This window comes from Rhea americana, unplaced genomic scaffold (assembly GCF_003343005.1).
Source record: "Rhea americana isolate MKP2758 unplaced genomic scaffold, rheAme1 scaffold_22, whole genome shotgun sequence".
In the NCBI taxonomy this organism is placed as follows: domain Eukaryota; kingdom Metazoa; phylum Chordata; class Aves; order Rheiformes; family Rheidae; genus Rhea; species Rhea americana.
Genome location: NW_028186329.1, coordinates 5,708,734 through 5,729,943, shown reverse-complemented (window position 1 = coordinate 5,729,943; position 21,210 = coordinate 5,708,734). Strand labels below are relative to the sequence as shown.

At 36.5% G+C, this 21,210-nt stretch overlaps 1 protein-coding gene across 1 annotated transcript in view; it reads right to left on the bottom strand.

Moving 5' to 3' along the window:
- Positions 1-10,098: 10,098 nt before the first annotated feature.
- SRFBP1 (serum response factor binding protein 1) overlaps positions 10,099-21,210 on the bottom strand; it is a 71,901-nt gene continuing 60,789 nt past the window's right edge. Inside the window, exons 5-8 of the mRNA XM_085305406.1 lie at positions 14,760-14,841; positions 13,101-13,839; positions 12,638-12,675; positions 10,099-11,902 (exon numbers count right to left, since the gene is read on the bottom strand). Coding sequence (XP_085161532.1) covers positions 11,715-11,902; positions 12,638-12,675; positions 13,101-13,839; positions 14,760-14,841 — 1,047 coding nt within the window. The 3' untranslated portion in view covers positions 10,099-11,714. The remainder of the gene's footprint in view (positions 11,903-12,637; positions 12,676-13,100; positions 13,840-14,759; positions 14,842-21,210) is intronic.

Genomic DNA, 21,210 nt, shown 5'->3' with positions numbered 1-21,210 from the left:
CAGCAGCCATCCTTCCTGGAGCAGTTCTTCCAGTCACACTCCATTTACAGTTTCCCATTAGCTCTTCAGATGTTTAAACAATGACACAACTGTGCCTGTCTCTCTCTTTTTTCTCCCCAAAAAGGGCAAATATACATTTAATAAATGTTCATACTCTAGACCTACTGCAGTTCAGTGAAGCACACATACAAAAAAAAAAAAGGCAATCAGTCTTTTGTAACACAGAGGTAAGCAGTTCCTGGGATAAGACGTAATTACTTGTACAAAATATTTATTGAGTTGTTTCATCTGAATGGCACAACAAATGTAAGATGTATTATAGAGCCATGAATGAAGAGCAAAAAAAAAAAAAAAAAAAAAGAATTGTAGAGTCTGCTATAACAGCATTAAACAATTATACTGCATTAATGAGAATATTGCTTACTTAGCCTTTAAACTGTTCATTCCTCACTTTGTATCAGGATACCAGTAATGAAATGAGGATAAAATGAGAAACATTTTTTCACCCCTGTGTTGAGAGCTGTATTTATAATCACACTTAGGTCATAAATGCAACAAGTTAAATGGCTTCAGCATAATCCTTTACTTGTTCTCAAGGTATGTTGTAGGAAACAAAGACAGCAACAGTGTTCTGCAGGTCATGAGCACTCATTTTTGGCAGACGTGAGAAGGAGCTTTTAAAGCATTTCTCTTAACAACATAGGACTGACTTAATTGTTACTTCCATAAACACCTACTCATTCACATTCAAGCTGAGGAGAAATTTATGCTTCATTCCTTTAACTTACAGCCTCCCCATCTTATCTCTGTAAATGTAACCAAATACATTTATGCAGATAAAAAGACAAAAAATTCCTTTTATCCTTTGTTAAGCTGCATCTTCAAGTTGAAAAAGGGATAGTTAACTGGCTATCATATTGTATTCATATTGTATTTATTTAGTCACGGTACATAACGTTTATTTTGTTTTTTAACAGATACTAAGAAAGAAGCAAGAAAATGGATGAGCAATGCCAAGTGTTTTGAACTGAAGTATCATTATATAAACTTCAACAGGATGTAAACACTATAGAAACAAAACTACAGAACATACATGCATACACCCACACACCTTATGTGATTTTTGAAGCACTTCAGATGCTTCTCAACAAAATCTGTAACTGGAGTTTAAGCATTTAAATTGGGATTCCTTTTTAAACTATTGAAATGTGTGGAACTGGTGATTCATGCACAATTTTTCTTTTTTTATATTTTGAAAATCTAATTCATAGAAACGTAGAAAAACATAGAAAAAAAATTGGAGGTCAAGTGATAACAGACTTCAGTCAGATTATTACTGGTGAATGAGTTGAACATATTCTAAAAAGGTAGCAAAACTTTATGTAAAATACATTAAATAAAATGTGATAGAATGTAAAATGCCAGCTATCTCAGAAAATAACAGAATGAAAATTTGAGAGTAATGCTACAATGCCATTAAAGTAAAACTCACTAGGATACATTGATATGAATGAGAAAAGTATGTTCAGTTTTCAAGGGATATTAAAATATAGCAGAGAAATACATATCCATTAGTTATTCCCCTGTGAGAAAAGTTATGTTTACATTTTTAATACATTAGAAGTTCTACTTTTTTTTTAATCAAACACAGATGGGTTTTTGAAAGAAGCCTTTTTATCTTTGACAATCGAATTAAAAAATAACTGATCCACCTTTTTATGTTGAACAGATTTTTCAAGGTGGGGCTTTTAAAAAGATTTCTGCACACATACTGGCAATCAAAATAAATACCTGTCAAGAAGAAATGGGGCTCTTGGAAGAGATGAAGAAGAGTCCTTGATGTAGTCATCTCTGGAAAAGCAACCAACTTGAACAGGTTAACCATTAAAATAATGCAGGCAATTAACTCAGGTGGCACCACAAACAGAAGTAGGTCAATCTCTAACATGGAATTATTCTTGTGAAAAAGCCTACTACCTGCTTTCCCCTTAAGTACTGTACTTGACTTAAAATGCGTATCTCAGCATTCAAACAATGAAGTGGAAAATATAGTATATATAGAGGGAGAAAAAAAGTGAATATATTTAACATATCCTACTTCAGGCAGTTCAGGAATCGAATACAACATTGTTCAGGGGAAAATCTTCAGCCCAAATTACCTACTGGTGCTGGATATACCACCCCACCCTCCTCCCCCAAATTATTTTGCTTTTGTAGTGCACCCTGCTGTAAGCTAAAGTAGCTGTGATTTTGTTCTTAAACTGTGAAATAACCTATCACAAGAAGATCTGGTGTTTTTTTTCAGATGATCACAGATCATGTAAAATGAAGAATTTACTTTTGAAACAAAGTGGCTTAAAAGTAATTGATACTTGTTGTTTAATTGGTAGTTCAAAACAGCAAATTAAACATYAAAGCTCAAWWTTTTTTTTTTTGAAAAATGTGCATTGATTATAGTTAAAAAAAAATCTGAGAAATATGGAGAGGCTTTGTTATCACTTCTGAGAATACTTTGTCTAAAGTATTTCATGCGATACAAATTTAATTTGGAAGTTTTATGAATTACAATGTCTTTGAAGGATCAACTTGTTCTTTACAATGTATATTTATTTCATGATTATTAAGTATTTCCATCTCAGTTATAACTATGCTACAAACTTGCACAACTAGAAAGTGTACCTAAAGAAACAGAATCTAAGAATCAGCAACTCAGTGCTTACTGCCCAAGATTAGATGTGGGTTCAGAATGGATACAGCTTACACCTGCAAAGCCCCTCTTGTTCATTCAGAGATCCAGTTTAGTAATCAAACATCAGTATGGGCACTTAACAGAAGTGAAATTTGAAAACTGGATGAGAAACCCATTTGTTATATGCAGCTGCAAAATGAGGGTTTGTTAGGAGTTTAAACTTCTGAAATCTCAGCCCAAAGGCTTTTTAATAAGATAAAAAGGTTTGCGGGATGAAAGTGCATTTTCATCCGTCACCTTTGTAGAAACTTAGGTCAAAGATAGTGTGGAAGCTGGGCCACAGATCCAGAAATTACTGTAGCGCAAACCAGGCTGAGAGCAGAGACTGCTTCCTAGTAAGAGGTCACACATGTTCACCTTGTGCCTGATGGCAAGCATGGGATAAGAGAACACCGAGTGGCCAGAGAGCAGCTAGCAGAAATTGAGTTTACACCAGAGCTTACAAGGCAGTAACCTGTTCACGTGTCTATAATCCAACTGCCTGCAGAACGCCGCTGAAGTCGGTACAGACCAGAGGAGCACAAGCAGCTGCACAGGTGGAGCAAGTTCTTAGTGCTTTCAGTAGGWACAGCCTGATTTGGGAAAGTGTTGGACACCAGTAGCTTTAGAAAATTGTTGAGGCACAATACATGGGAGTAAGGTAAACCGCATTACTGGGGGAGCTCTGTTCCAGGTGAATGGCATCTACTGCCTGTTCATGGACTAGCATTTGTGGGCTGTTGTAGCTACAAAGATGTTCTTTTCCTTAGCAAGCTATTGTACAGATTTTTGAACGGTGTGCTAAGCAGCCTGGCACTGCTGTACAAACTAGCACAAAAATTGCTTAAGGTAACAAGGACCACCTATTCAAAAGGTAAGAACCAGGAGTTTTAACATTTTAAATGCAGAAATGTGTCTTTAACTTCCCCTATTGAGCTATAATAAATGCAGAAAAAGTTGAGCTAATTATATAGCACAGGAGGAAGCATTTCTAAATAGGGGACTGCCAACCAGTATTTCCARTAATTTGGCTCTGCAGTTTTGACCCAGACACCTTAACCTACTTTTTTCATACTGGAATCATATTTAAGAGATTACTTGCATTTTTGTTGAAAAACATTTATAAAAATGGTTTTGATCAAAGTGTGTTTTATAAATACTATTTTGAAATCCTTTTTAGCAGGCATAGGGCTTGTTCCTATTGTCTATGAAACGGGTCTTGCCATTAGTCTAAGTGGGAGCAATAACAGAATTTTGTGAAAATTCTAGTTCAAAATTGATGTTACAGTCTCTGATTTCCTTGAAAGGCCAAACTGTTAACAATGTGCGTGAAGCCATTACCTCCCACATTTCAGATCTTTTGATTAAAAAAAAATGCACATAAGGAATACTCTGAACACCAGACTCATTACAGAAGGGCTGTTTAATATTTTTTTTAAATCCTGAGATACACTTGATATTTGCGTATTTCTAGACAAAAGTGTAACAAAAATGACAGATTGGTCACTAATTGAACCAACATATTGTGTAGATGATGTTTTTATGTTAGTAAAAGCCTATTCATTTTCTCTCTGCTCCAGAGTTTACTATGCAGCATTGAAAGGGTGCAAAGACCAAGGGTACCCTCTTAGTCATTCATACATGGTTTATATTGTACTTACTCAGACCAGCAGCGCAAATTTCATAAATGAGACATTGAAAGATGGTTTATCCTGTGTCTCATATTTTTGCCAATATGGCATTTTCATATTCTCCAAATTCTAGAAGGTGCTGAAATATTTTAACTTGAATTAAAACTGAAGAGTATGCTATTGAGAGGTTTTTATTATGCGACTAAATGCTACAGATACAGTGAAATGCCACTTGTTTTTTGCAACTTTTTGAAGGGTTTTCATTATTTCCTTCACTTCYCTTCCAAGAGTCTTAATTTCAAAACCTTTTCATCTCTATCTGAAGAGCTCTTATTTATAATACTCAGACACTAGCTTTGTATTCTTCATTGCACTTTCATATTCTTGTGTTACATGCCCGTATTATGGTTGCAAGTTTATGTGAAAATGACTTGAATAAAATGTTTCAAGCGTTCAACTTGTCAAAGTATTTATTGTAGGACTTTATAAGAAGCCAGATCCATCTCTCAATGGAAAAGCCTCCAAGTGGTGTGCATCTGTATAGAACTGGAAAGGATGGCCATTTGACAAGTGTTAATTGAAAGGTGGGTCTCAGTAAGAAATGTTCTGAAGTTGGCCTTTGTCAAAGCCTCTGCTGACTGGAGGTAGACTGTATTAGAAATCAGCACAAATGCAGGATGTTTGTTTAATGATTGTGTTTAAGTGCTAAAAGGGCAGAAATTCAGTTTTAAGCCTCTGTTTTTCTTAAACTTAGTCATTCCATTTTTCTGCTAAACCTTTGCCTCAAAGGTCTTTGTCTGTAAAAGAACACACCTGTTGACATATGCAAGAAAAAGAATAGTGCTTGCACGTAAATGATTGTAAACATCACATTCTTGGAAAATAAATAATAGAACAACATTACAGAGCAGGTTCAGTTTAGCTAATTGGGCAAAAGACTTTTCAGCATTTCTGTGAAAATATCAGCCATTTCTTGCAAAATAGTAGTAAAAACTGCTCTTCAATACGATGTTACTAAAATCCAGCCTTGGTAGTGATTTCATAGTTTCCATGATGGCAAATACCAAGAAAAACAAAGTCTCTCTCTCTCTCTCTCTCTCTTTTTAATACATGAAGCATTTCCATTTCTCTTCCTTTAACAACAGCTTTTGGGGAAACATCTTCTAACAGGAACACTGTGGTTTAAAGCAGTCTTTGTTCAGAAACAAGCATGAACAAAATGGCTTTCTCTTGGCTTTTTCGTTTTTAGACACGAGATATTTCATTAATTACATTTTTGATGTCTTACCTGTCTTCACAATTACTATCAAGCACACAGCGCTACAGACACGGGTCACTCTTCTAGCACACTAAAAGCCCCAACAAAACACAGACTCGAAGACAAGTTTGTCTCCCAGCTGAACTGCCCCTACCGCATTTGTGGGGCCACACGACTAATATGGTTCACGGTACTTATTATTCTGTAATTCTGACTTGGTCTCAGAAAAAAATTCATACCAAGTTAGAAACAAAAGAAAGTAAAATGTTGCAGTGGATGACAAATTACCTCTCAAACTATACTGAGGCTTAACAGTGAAGGCATAATAGAATGACTTGTGGTTCATCTGGATACATATCATATTGTTAGAGATYACCTTACCAAATTAGCTGTCTCTATAGACACAGGCACTTCGTAACCAACTTCAGAATTTTTGCTCCAAAAATGTTACCCTCATGGAAATGAAGTTTAAGCTATGTTAGAAAGTCTGTTTAATTTAGACAACTGCTTAACACATTTAACATGAACAGTTTATCCTTTGTGATCTACATTTTCTGAATACAAAGCTACGTTCTGCTGCCTACTCCAATCTGTATGCTCCATTGACTAAATAGGCTGAAGTGTGAAGCATTTCTCCTCCCTTTACTGAGGAATTAATACAGAAGGACATGATTTAAGAACACTGAAATGTTCCTTTACGTAACAGGTTTTCAAGTATTTAAGAAATATGGATTATAGCACTCCTACCTTCAGATAAATAGCACAMTGACAGAAAAAAGGTGTTATCTTTTGAAGTTAATAAAACAAATGTAGAATTATTTCATATTTAATGATTCTGTAATTTAACAAAATTATTCCAATATATTCTAGACTAGGAGCTTCAAACTGATTAGAAAATTAAGTGCTAGTCCTAGAGCTCAAAGCTCACTGTAATGGGAATCCACATAAATAGAAAAATGCAATCAGAACAGTTAATATGTATTTATATAATTAATGCAGAAACTAGATWCAAATTGATTGAAAAGTAACTAATCCCTCTAGTTTCCAAATATCCGCTACCTGCGTCTCATTCTGGAYGTTGTGTTCACATTAAATCACTTGCCTCGTATCACAAAATCAGGTAGCATCATTCTACAATTAGGAAGTAGCCACCACTTTCACTTAAGAAAGAATGACTGCAACTGAATTTGAATTCAATTACTTCTCCTTATTTAACCCATCCATAAACCTAACTGATGAAAGAAAGAAATCTGCCTGTTTGGAAATCTTTAACTCAGGATAACAATAGTCTAATTGTCTTCTAAAACATATTTACAACATTTAAACTAATGCTGGCTCTTCTGAAAGCTACTGAAAAAATTTACTGAGATTATTTTATCAATAGGTTAAAGTGAAAATATATCCGAAAGCATCTGATAGCAGAATCTCACAATATGTAYGCAGACTGAGAACCTATCCCCCATGGTATGCTACTGAACTGGAAAGTATAGTAGAATTTGCAAAGAGTTCTTAATCTAACAATCACAGAAAGAAATAACTTTCCATATCGCTATAAAAATAAACCGATAGTACTTTGAGAGGYCTCTGTCAAAGCAATGTCACAGATAAGTTGCATTAAAGTGAGGTATATACTGAAAATGTTATGTTAACATAAGGAAGAGAAAAATTTCTGAACTTTATCAGGAAACCCCAGATAAATTGATTAGGTTTATCAGTTCACAAAGATTGCTCAGTTGCACACGTATAATATTATCAAGTCCAAACCATTACTACTCGTTTGTATAGTGCTTAGCACATTAAGGCTGTGATCCAGGTGAGTCACTAAAAATCAGCTAAAAAGCTGTAATAACTGATTAAAATATGAAGCAAGGTCAGTAACCTAATCTCTCTCTCTCTCTCGTTCATATCCGAAATATTTTATCAATTCTTTTTAGCAGAGGTGCTTTTGAAGAGGAGGAAAAGGATGCTTTGGTAAGTCAGGCTTCCTCCAGGAAGATTCTATGGCTAGAAACTTACTCAAATGCCAAGATAAACTAATAGCCCTAGGACACTAAGTACATGCAAAAACGCAGTTTAGAATATAAATGCCTTAATTTTTACTGATACAGTTGTAAATAGTCCTTTTTTTTCCCCCTCCCCCCCAAAAGTGCAATCTTTAACTTCTTGGTCTTTAATATGAGTCAGTTCCTAAAATATGGAACTCATCTACTCAGRGAAAGATTAGCTGTCCATGAAGAAATGTTTTATAACCGATGACAGTTAACAAAAGAAATGTTTCTTGCTTTTATTGAAACCAGAGAAGTTGCATATCAAACATTTGTTTGGACTCTCATTCGGCTATTTTTTTTTTTTATTTTTTTTTTTWAATGTTAGGTACTAGTGTTGGGGTCTGGAAAACTCAAAGAGTATTTTGCATACCTCTAGTAAATTGATGGCTTTTCCTACAAAATGTGATCCTTTCCAATGGAAAATCACGACAAACATTTCTATGTTTCACTTTGATGCTTCTGCTCTTCAAGTCTTCCTTTAGATCTGGCCTAGAATTTAAGGTTGTTCTCTATAGCACAGTAAGAACAACAACAATAAAAAAGGACAGAAAAATGAAAGGTTATTTGAAATTCAGATTCCTCTGAGTAGCAATACAATTCAGGGAGATACTACTACATTTTATCCATATACTGACATTTGCTTCAGATACAGAAGAGAAAATGAAAAGGAGGGGTGAAGACATGCCCGCATTATAACAAATAAAATGAGCAACAGACAATTTAGCCTTTAGGAACTCAACAGAAGGATGGATGGATATCCATGGGATGCATACACTAAGACACAGACCWTACATGAGAGAGAAGAGGCCAAGGCTGCTTCGACTCATCTCCCCAACCAGTTCTTCCTTGTTCATCAACATAAGGCCCGGCAGAGCATCTCCCCTCGTTGGCTCCTCAATCACCTTCATCAGAAAGTTACCATCAATGCTCTCCAGAAAGCTCCTGGATTGCTTGCATCCTGCTTTGTTGCCCTGGTTCAAACACAGCAGTTCAAGGGCGCATCTGCAATAATAAACCTAATCACTCAGACTGAACATTTGTGGAAGCAACCAGAGAAACACAAACTGCAAAGCTGTGCTCTATTTCCAAATGGAGAGTCACGCTGAACAGAACAATCTCCTCAAAACAAGGTGACAATTCTTGTAGGTGGCACGGAGGTATTTCAGGGTGCTGTACTAGAGAGCATGCGCACCGAATAATCCTGTTTTAACAATACAGATTTGAGAAAAAGCAAAAGAAAGCTGGCATGACTAAGCAGTAAGATTAGGGAGATTAGAGAGAGCATCTGTGAAAAAGCTGCAGATGTATCAGAAGAAGGAAAATGAGAACAAACCATAGCAAAGTAAAAATACCATAAGACAGGCCAGAAGGAGCAAGCCTATCAAAACCATTAATATATCTTTTTCAAAGCACATCAACAATGACACTTGCCAGTGTCTGTAGGACAATGGAGGCATTGGAGGAAAACTCAGCGCAGAAAGTCATAGTAAAAAACCCCTTATAATTTGCTGTGTAGTAGCTATGGAAAAACATGTGGGTTCCCACAGCAGCAATTGAAGTTACAGAGGTTACAGAACAACAAAAAAAAATGGACAGAAGCAAGTCACCAAGGTCAGATGGTACTGATTCAATTCTAAAGAAAGGCGAAGTTGAAAGAGCAGTTACTGAGTGTGCTGCAGTTCGTCTTAAAAGAAAAAAAAAAAATCACACCAGCACTCAAGGTTGGAAGGCAGTAGATTTTTTGAAATTGCCAATTTTTACTAGAGTCTTGAAGAGGTGATTCAGGCAACTACACCCTTACAAGTCTAAGTCTTGTATGTCTGAGGCAAATTAGTAAAAAGGAGAGGAGAATTAGAAACATAAATATAAGATTAGCAAAGAGTCAACATAGCTTTTACAAAGGGAAATCATGCCTTAAAAGCCTGCTGGAATTTACTGAAGGGATTCATAAGCATGGAAAATCTAGAYGACACCATGCAGCTGGATTTTCGAGAGTATCCTGACAAGTTCCTTTGGCATAGGCTCTTAAGGAAGCTCAATAACCACAAAATCAATGAGAAGGTTCCTGCATGGATGAATAATYAGCTCTGAAGTAGAAAATGAAAGATGGGACTAATCGCTCAACTTTCAAAGTGGAAGGTGGTTACCAGTGAGTCCACCATGACCTACCCTGTTYGGTATATTTACAAATGACTTAAAGGAGCAACAAACTTCCAATCAAAATTTTGCAAATGATACAAACTTATTCAAGGTAGTGACCGAGACCAAGTGATGAGGCATTGCAATGATAGTTAAATGTTATGTAGATAAATTTAAAGTGCTACAATAACAATAATTCTGTCTTCGCATATAACAGACTGCAAAAACACCTTCAGTTATCAGAACAAAACATGCAGATTATAATTGCATAAGAATGTCAGTCCAATGCTCASACACAGTAAAATAAAGCAATTTCAATATTAGGAATAAAGAACACATCAGAAAACAGTACTACGATGCTGTATATACTGCACGACGTATCTGCACCTTGGGCAGTGTGTGCAAGTGCCTCCTCTGGCCTCCCATTTCAACAGGGGCTCATAAGAACAGACATTTTTTCAGGCAAGATCTGCAAGGACAATCTCCTGCGAAACTGTTTCTGTAAGAGGAACAGTTAAGAAAATAGTGGTCTTCAGTCAGTACACGAACTGACACGATGGTGATGTAACAAGACATCCATAAAACCCAAGCGGCGCACAGGCTGAGTTAAGAATCTGTCGTTCGTTGTTTCTTCAAATACAGAAGCCAGCGGCACTGAGTAAACCTAGGTCTCTACAACGTGCTATGTGAATTGCACAGTACATCATCTTACACCCACAGCAATCACTTACCAAGTTTCTGGATTTGTTTAGCATAAGATTCTGAAAGACAATTATATTTAAACAAACCACGCAATAGAAGATTAATTATCAGCTCAGAACTTACGTTGCTATTAACCACTAGCAAAGGCCTCTGAAGGAAAACTACAGTGAAGGTTCTCATATCTCAAACTCCAAAACAGAAATGCCACTTAAACCAGTCAAATGCTCCTGAGCGTGCAAGAGAACTTCATTTTCAACATTGTCTGAGAAATAACCAAATCCTTCTGACTACCAAAGGCAGAATGTTTATGAGAAGGTAAGGTTACGACTATTTTCTTAAATACCAACATGAAGAATAAGAAAGATGACTTTGAATTATGCAACAAGMGCAAGACATACATATTGGAGCACTCTGACATTTTCCGGAACAGGAATGTTCAAARTATTTTCAGTTCTTTAAACTGGCAGCATAACCAAAGAAAGATAGAGATCACAATTTATACAGGCCAGTATTTTATTGATACCTAGAATTTTTCATAATATGAATATTACTGATCTACTTCTCTAACAGAAGCATGGATTTATGATGTCTGTTCAAGTTTAAGAGGTATCTTACCTTTTCTCAGTTGAGATGCATATAATAATGTATTCTTAGGATTATTTCTTCAGTAGTTAATGTTTTACCTTATCCCCTCTCTCTTTACATCCAAGGCCTCAAACAGTCTTATGTATATTTTTACTTAAACAAAACTCCAAATAATTCAGACTAAGAGCATAAATGATGTTCCTCAAAGCATTCACTCACGTTAGGGTGCATTTCATTAATGGCAAAACTATGCAACAGAGCTTGCAAACCAACACCACGTGACCTCCTGTTAATCAAGACAGCACACCGCATTATTTAGATAATCTTCATTAGAAACAGATGATTACTTCTAGGAACAAAGCTTTTAAAATATCATTTTACAGGCTTCAAAGGATAAGGACAGTTTAATGAAAATAATTTAGACATCTAAATATGGCTAAGACATGAATTCTTAAAACTTGTAAAAATATTATCTCAGTGAAGACTTTAGTCCGTCTTCCATTTTTATCACAGAGGGGAGGAAAAAAAAAAAGTGTTCCAACACCAGTTGTTACTCCATAAGAAAATACCACCAGATGTGAATCTATAACAATCATCTTTTAAAACCTGAATTTACATAAAGTCTAGTCATCAAATTTAATCCTTTTTCCTTGGAATGCTGTAATTTGAGACATTTGCTCCCGACGTTTCTTGCTTGCTTCCCACGAAGGATGAAGAGGTTGTTCTAAAACTGCTTTTTTGTTTTTGCATTTAATACCTGCAACTTCAGCAAATTGCTGCTTCTTGAGCTGTGGTTCCTTTTTAGGAAAAGCTGTATAGAAAATACAATATCAAACATTAACTACATCATGAATGTTCATAAAAATGTGCTAAAATTACCTTACCAAGGTAGACATTTACAAGAATATTCTAATGAGACACAGGTAATGTTTATCTGAGTGTTTAAAGGAGGCTAGTAAGATAGGTTTCCTCATCTTGCAGCTGAGTAAATTGTCACTTGGTAGACTGCAGACACTTAAGATCTATTATTACTGACCACATGCAAAACCTGTGTAGACTAATATTCATCACAACCTCTACTTGTTTTTCTGTGCACTAATGTAACTCAATATGACRGAAACACTCTTTTTGATTTAAACTCTCTTGATTTAATGAGTTCAAAAATTGAACTATACGCTGTAAGTAGAGTAAAATATTGAAAGAATTAAGTAATCACTTTTAGGCTAAACTACATGTTAGAGATAAATATCAGACAACCTTGTTTGTGCCCAGGTGGCACTAACTGCTCAACATAAAGACAGATAGAAAAGCAGTGTGCCTTGTGGACCCTACTTTAAATATTTTTAATATTCCAAAATAGGAAACAAGAGCATACAATATTCACAGGTAAAGTTCGATAATTTTACCATTTTAAGAACAAGTGTTAGAATACATACTACAACACTGAAACAAAACAAGAAATAACCTATTGTGATTAGACTACAGAAGTAACAAAATCTCAGCACGTTTYTGCACTCCTAATTTTATCAGATTAAGTAATACATACCTGTTCTTCTGTTTTTGAGAGGCTGGTCTTCAGTATTTCTAAAAATAAAAATATTATTTAGGATTTTTCAYGAAATGAGTATTAAGAAGCATTTGCGAATAGAGAGTGGTCATCAAAATACTCGTGTAATGACTTTAAGTCTTATAACATGCAAAAAACATTTCTTCCTGTTTGTTAAAATAAGTAAAAAAGAAATAGAAGTACTCAGATGTGATTTAATTGAGATGCATGTTTACTAAGGAATGCTAAATGTATGTCAGGACTAATGTGAATGTGAAAAAAATGCAAGTGTCAACAAAGCAGTGAAAGAGTGGGTTAAGTGAAAACATTGTAAGCTGTAAGTTGGCTGAAGTTCTGCTTATTTGCTGACAGGTACCAACATAAAAAGAAAAAATAAATCACAACAATTTCCCTTACTAGCGGAAAGCAGGGAACAGAGAACCCCACAAAAGAAAAGGGTTACCTTCTATTTTGGGATTTCTGATTAGGGGCAGAGAGCAGACTGCAGAACACCGATTCCAGTTTCTCTGCTTTTGCATGTAGCTTTCCTTCTTCTCTGACCAAATCTCGCACTGTCCTAGGCACTGCGTTCTTTTCCTTCTTCAGTGGTTTTYCCTGTGGTCTGTTCTTTTCATTTATTGAAGAAAAGTCACTAACTGCTGCTACCTTTTTCTTTCTTTTTACTTTGCCAATGAAGAAATCATCRTTGCTATCACTGTCAGAGTCCGATGTCTGGTTATAAAACCTTTCTTCGGTACTATCATCAAAGTACTCTTCCTCATTAAGCTGTTCCAGGTCGCTAACATCACCGACAGACTCTTTTGTTGCAGTGAATTTGTTCATGCTTATGGGTTTTTTCCTCTTTAGATAGTCAAATTTCTTTCCCCCTTTATTCTGAGCGACTGCTCGCCCTTCTACTGCCTGTAACRAAGCTTCTTTCGGAGAGCACGCTTTCTCGCTTCCCACAATTTTCTGCTCGTAATCACTCTCACAAAGTTCTTTCTCTGTGTTGGCTCCTATTTTCGTACTCATTTTTGTTTTGTCTTCACGTGCTTGCTGGTTTTGAACGACTTTAACAACTTGGTCATCCACATTGCTATTGAGAGGTTGTGCCGACCTAGGGTGTTCTTCCGATTTATCCTTTATTGAAAGATGGGTGTTGGCTGGTTTCTTTCTTGCATCCTTAAAAGCTTTTACAGCAGCTACAAACATGGCAGAAAAACATCTTTTTCGCATTTACACGTGACAGTAKATGCCCTATCCTAACAAAACATTTTTACGAGTTAAATTTATTGTATTAAGTATATTTTGAATGTCTATCAATCAGTTACTGAACATATGGGGAATGCCTTAGAGTATAACGGCAATGAAAGTAGGGAAAAAAAACAGCTTGAAATTATTACTGAGTCAATACACTGTTTTTGAACTTAGGTTTAACTGTGAGCTCATCTTTCAACAAGTTATCTGCAGTTCATAGTCATGCTTGTTTAGGGCAATACCTTGCATGTAAAATCTGCAAAAAATAGTAAATTGCTTAAATATAATTAAATGGGTATTTGACACAGTTTCTTATTAATGAAACAACTTCATGGCATTATCACGAGGATTTTACCCTTTTTAACATCAATTTTTATTGGAATATTTGAGTTTACAGAGAAATGCAGATATCTTAAAGAACCAGGAACAATTCCCCCAGGACCTTGGGAATAGTTTCTAAAGAAGCTCAGTGGAGCTATTTGTGAAATCTTTTTGATGTCTTTGAAAATCCAGCTGTAATGCTCCTTTTACCATTTTATCTACTTGTTAGTATTCTCATTGCCAGTTCAGTCTTACCTATTTTAGAGATATTCCATCACAACCATTGGCCTTTTAGAATTCCCATTACAAGCACTGCTTGTCCTACAGTCCAGACCTTAAAATGCTATGGCATACTGTCATATATGGACCTGTTTCAACCGATATACATGACTACAAACTTGTCATACTCRGTTCACTGCAGCTAGTTAAGGTAGTAGCAGAAGCTGATAATACCTACTGCGTGTTCATGTCAGGAATATACAGGAACACAGTAACATCTCTGTAAGCTACACAGTAATAAACAAGTTAGCATACTATTTCATACCTTTAAGGTCAGCAATTTTGGATTTCAAGATGGGGTGTGTTGCAAGTCTTGCAATGGCTCGCTCCGTTGCAGTAGAATTTGGCTTTACAAAAAAGATTAAAAGGAATTAACTCAACAAAGACAACTTGCATAGGTATGAGTTACACCACCATGCTTCCTCAACCCATTCTGGACCAGTGACTGAGRAGGACAAACTTGTTACATAGTCATGCTTCAGTATACCTTAGCCCTCCCATACCGTCGTAACTTTGAATAAGGAACAAATCTAACTGCACAAATATTGGCAGAAGCATAACAGGTATGCTCTTCTGCAATTTCTCAGTTATTGAATAGGCAAAATATGATTTCTATATTTAATGTAGACTACACCATATGTTTCAGGCCTAAAACACATTCACTGATTCTTACACACGTAAAGCAAATTTATGAACCTCCCGAAAAGAACGTTGTATTGATAGAAGGCATTCKGTATCAAGGAATAAGGCAGCTTATGAGTAGAGCAGTCCAAATGCCATTAAAGTCAGCAACGTGATATAGCAGATACTGAAGGACTATACAATAAGTGTGGGTAAGTAAGGGGGAAAMTCAAATCTGATCTTAAATAATCTTGAATGTGATGTGGTATGGGAACTCTGTAGACTGATTCAAAGATCAAACGTTATCTTAACACAGGTAACTACATACTGGAAAAGGTAGTTCAGTTTCAAGTTCTTGTTATCACTCTGTTAAAGTGCGAGAGTGGTATATGAGGTGACTTCAAATATATTTTTGGCTTTTGTTTGAGGGGAGGGGAAGTGGGTGTACAGGCTTGTAAAACAAATTCAGCAGGAGACTTTCTTAAAGCCTGCAACAGAATTCTTTGGCGGGGGGGAGGAAGACACCTTCCCCTGCTCCTCCAAATGGTACAAGCACGACCTAGCACATCAGCAATGCATGCTCAAATATCTCTCTGTGGGACACAAGAGTGCTTAAGGGGGAATCTTACCAGGCTATATGGACCTTTCCCTCGAGGGCAGTTTTCCCCTTAATATAAACAGTTACATAATCACTGGCAGAGACTGGTGGGCACTCGATGCTGAGCACTGATGTCAAGGACTGTTTCAGTGCTTGGGTCTGAAGGATCACAAAACTTGGGCTCTTACACATTCTTGCTAGATTTCCCAATAATGAAGACACTATACCAGATGTCTAAGTCTTTCTAAATGCAGAGGTGTAAAATTTGGGGCACAAATGCTTCTCAACCAATGCACAAAGCACATTTAACATTTTTTCAACTTAGCTGTAGAGCTTATGGAATACTATTCTGGATATGTTCCTTTCTCCTCAAGTCCTGTTATTACCAGATTATTTCYTCAGGTCAAGGAAAACTGGAAACCGTTTCCTCTGTAGCCTGCCTACAGTGCTACAGACTGGTTTACTCTCAGGCTAGTCTAGCTTTGCAAATTTGGAGACTGAACTTTGATTCCCATGAGACAGTGCTGCATGCTGCAACCAGATTCCTGGGACAGCAAGCTCATATTACTGAAGATCAAATGGTATTTTCTTTGGAGATTTTTCTATAACTGGAAAATGTATTTCTGAACTTAATTAATATACTTTTCCCCTCAGCTACTTCCTGTGGGTTTTGAAAGAATATACCATGAAGTTCAGTAAGCAGCAGCAGCAGCTTCTGTGCAACATCTGGTGTCCTTTAATTCAAGTATTTATAGAAAGGGCTTAAGCATATACATGCCAATTTATATGGAATAAACACATTTTTTCCTTACAGCAAAATACTTCACAAGCACTATTTACACTGATAGACTGCAGCCAACAAACATACAATGTGACATACACATTCTTAAAAACTTTTTATTCTTTGGCAAATCCAACGTTAAATTCATTTCCCCTTAAGTATTTTCCAGTACGTAAAATATTGTCAGAAAATAAAATATAGTAGAAAAATGTCAACTTTATCTACAGCAAGAGCAACATCCTTYCCCCTCCCCCATGTCTGCTTACGCAAATACTAGATTTGTAGATTACTTATTCTCACAAGTCCGTGCTACTGCTTGCATTACTCTGCACTAATACTTGTTTCTTTCATGCAAGAATGTCCTAATACTTTCCATAGGAACTCCTCCTCATTCAGTACCCAAGCGAGAAGCTGCAAAATGAACAAAGCAACTGAGCAACTTCCCAGTGAAAGGTTTTAAGCTACCTGCAGAGGAGCCTCAAAGTCAAAGTTTCCTCAAACTTTTAATGTTGGAAAGTGATGCATTATTTCAGCATATACTATTCAAGATGCCTATGTGTCATCACTGCTACACTTCGTTAAAACTCCATCCAGACATTCAACAGAATTGACTGCAATCTTCCAATTTCGAGAGGTTTGAAAATACAAAAGCTTGCATCAACAAGCACTTCTCACCCTGAATGCTAAATGTTGACAGAAACAGAAACCTCAAAACATAACCTGTCAGCTATAGCATGATAAGATAGCACAGTACATACTTTTATTTTCATCTTTGATTTTTGCACAAGAAGCAGTTGCCTGGCTATAGGTCTCACCTGATAAAACCACCTAGACTACTACTAGAATATCAGCTAGATCACAGGACAGTGCTGCCAAATGGGTAATGTTTGGTGGCCCTGTATCTGTCATGTTAAATAATCTGTTATTTAAAATAACAATATTGAAATGAAGCCAGCTAGAAACCCCACAGATAAGTATATGGTACATAGAACGCAACAAAACATATCACATGAAGCCTCGAAGCATGTTATACTCAAGTTCTTAAATTAACGGTAAATGCAGTCTAACATAAAGCGCCTAACAGCAATCCCAAATTTCCAGCCAAAACAAGATGTCATTGCAATAGTAGCAGCTTAGGGGAGGAGCTATTTCTCTACTAACCATACAGAATACGTACTAATCCCTATGCTCTCCCCAGAGCTGTAACTTGTTACAGCTGTCTTTTGTAAGAGCAGGAAAACTGTGGATACCGTTAGCTCCATCCTGCTGTGGAATACGACCCTTGGGAAGCAGTTATTTTCTCACCGTGAAACGCTGCTAGATCTCTCCCTTATGCCTGTAAGATACGCGGTATGCAACTTGGGCTATCAGCCCAAATGAGACTTCGGAGTGAGAGGCACGTGGTTATTGATACCAGCTGTAGTAGCAGATTTTCTCCCAGCTCCTGGCAGGGAGACGCAGTTTGTTGAGTGGGTGCCCCTCGTAGTRGAAGGACGGAGCAATTAGGGAACACGTGAAACTGATCTTGACTGGATGTGGAAGGAGTTTAAAAGAGAGTGGATCTCCCAAATATAGCACTAGCAGAGAGGAATCCAGGAGTATGTATAAGAAAGAATTAAATGCTTCAGCTTCTGCACTGGAAATGCAGGTATTGTCAGTCTTATTCAGCTGAGTCAGTCTTCCCAGCTTTCCATGTAACTTCAGAGGCATGGCTAGGGATGATGGTAAAGGGGTTATGAAGGATTAGTTACACTAGCATAATAGCTACACAGGTGAGACACTCTCTTACAGCAATTGAATCAGTATGAATCTCAAGGCAACTTTTTTTTTTTTTTTTTTAAATAGACTAAGTAAAAGTTTTCAATTGAAGCTAGAACACACATCCCAGAAGATCTATTACCTTTGCAAAAACTTGTCAGGAAAATGTCTTTTTATAAAAGCTTTACTGACCAATTTCACAAAAAGCATCAGGATAACCCTTACACCTCCCCCTTGACTTGTTTCTTGTCCTTTTCACATCTAGGAAAAGCTTGCATCAGTTCACACCATCAAGGTAATTGTATCAGGAAAGTATCTGGATTTGTACTTTTACCTTGCAAGTTCTACAGGACTTGAAGAKCCAAAGCAACATGGGGTACTCTAGGCTATTTTTTAGTTCACCTGCAGAACTACACCTACCCGTGCAGCAGGCAGGGCTTTAGAGAACTGCCTGGCTGACCTTGAACCGAGGACAGTATAACATTGATCGGCATCTCATCACTGACTTTGGAGGAGGTTTCAGGAGGAAGCATCAAATTCTTCTAAATAACATGGAGGTGCTTACACTGTTCTAATTCCATTTGCGTATTTGGATCAAAGCTATCCTTGGCCCCATAATTTGTTCATTTAGATTTACCTCCACACCTACAACCAGTTTGGCTCATCTTAGTTCTCCTATTAAAAAGGAGAACATTTCTATTACTTCTGTTGTCATCTCTTCTTCTTTCAAAATGAAGAATTTCAACATATGAAAGAAATTCAAACACAAATTATCAGATTTCCTTTTGTTCTCCCCTCCATGCACGATGAAAAATACATTCTGTCCAAGCAATTTAAATAGTCTAAAAGCCCTTTAAGAAGCCCAATATAGCACTTCAGTGTTACAAATTGTGTTACAAAACACAATTTATTAGGTGTATAGAAGAGTCAATAGGTTTTCTCTGGATTAGCCTGCCACAACTAATTTAGCTAACCATACATTTCTGAGAGGTAAATGCTTATTTTTCAGATTGGGAAATGGTCAAAAGAAATGGAGCGTTTCATCCCAAACTGCCATAGTGGTCTACAGCAGAGCTTGGCATGAAACCCAGAGCTGCCAAAGTACAAATTACGTACTTAGCCTAGTACTAATTCTTTCCTTCTTTTTATCCCTAAAATCACTGCCATGCTTGTTTCAATAAAAAGATCCAGAATAAGTTAGGCATGGATTCTTAATCATCTTGTCATGGTGAGCAGGATAAACCAGGTACAAGCTGAAACTGCAAGACTGTGGGAGAAACGCAGTTGCTGCTGACTCTTCCTCACTTCTTCCGGGGCTAATAAGACGTTGTCTCTACAAGCCTATCAGTTTGGCATCTCATACAAAGATGAGATCCATTTTTGAAGAAAAAAGTGCCCATTTCTCAAGGTGATGAAAGCAGACATAGAGCAAGCACTGTGCCAAATCCCCCACGCAGTGATCCCCAACACTGAAACCTCTGTTGGCTCTTAAGAAAACCTAAAGTCACACTGAAGAGCATTTTACGCTACCGTATAACATGGACAAATTCCCGCTCCAGAGCGGCTGCAAAGAAARTATTCTTCATATGGGACTTCAGAGATTCCTTATATTGTTTTAAATTTAAAGAAGTTATCTAGTTGTACAGATATATCTAGTTAAATTCTAAACACTATAAAAAATTGCAGTTTTTCTTACTTATAAGAATTCAAATAAATAAAACACRCAACAGTACAAATACTACATGCTTTTACATTTTATGTATACCTGTGTATATAATATGCACACATTCTTTTGATATTTGAAGCACTGTAAATATTTGAGCTTTACCAAATTGTGTAAAATAATTTGGCAAATAGCACAATAAAATAGATGCCAGTTTTTTTTTTCTTAAAGGCAAAAAACAATGATAATGAGAAAGAAAACAGGCAAGTCTAAATACGATGAAACAGAAATACCAAAGCAAAAAACATAATTTTGTAGGGGATGAGGATCAAAATGAAACTCAGATAACGCACAGTAGCTATGGACAATGCATAAAGAAAAGGTCTTTGCTACAAAATTCACATAGACTTCCTCAGAGGAACGTCATGAAATTTGGAGGAAAGCTTAAGGTTTATATATAGATTAATTTGACAACCACTGTATATTACATCAGAAACCACACTGACTGTTTCCCAAAAAATAAGCATATTGAAAAGCTCACAGACCATTTGCTAGTAACTGGCCACCTAGATTGAGGGCCTGGAGGACCAAAATAAGCAGTCTTTTCCAAAAGAGGTGTTAAACTGGCCAATATTAATAAAAAAAGACATTTGAAAAAAAACAGTTTCTACCGTTTGAAAAAATGAACAAACAAAATCAACTATCTATACCTGCTTATTTTTAAAAGAGAGAACAGAAGCAGAAAGTAGACCACTAATACTCAGCAGTGTTGCAAGGCAACAAGGAAACAATTTTATGCGTTAGCCACAACCTGAGCGCCTCTGTGTCTCCCAAGATCCGAGTGTGCATCACAGACATACCCAAACACACTGAGTGGAAGCAGATGGTAGAAAACAAATTAGAGATCATCCCTCTGTCTCGCCAAAATATTAAAACAGCTTAAYAGGTTAAGAAGTTCGTAACACTCAGCCTTTGACGAAGCCGAGGAGTTCCAGATTTGAGTCCTCCTCCAATCTCCTTATGAAGTCAAACTGGTGACAAAATTCTGTGYGTGACTTCTAGGGATTGTAACCTTGAGATATCACTGCAGTATTTCACTGCAAGACAGGTGTTCAAACCATGAAGTATAACTTGCCAGCTGCAGCCCAATAAAGTAACATACGTGTAYGAACAAATGCAAGATAAAGTTTGTAACTTTTCTTAAGTGGTATTAATGGAAAAAGTTGGCATACTTCAGATCTTCAGATTTTAAAAGAAAGGTAAAGCTCCAGAACTAAGTAATAACTGAAAATAAT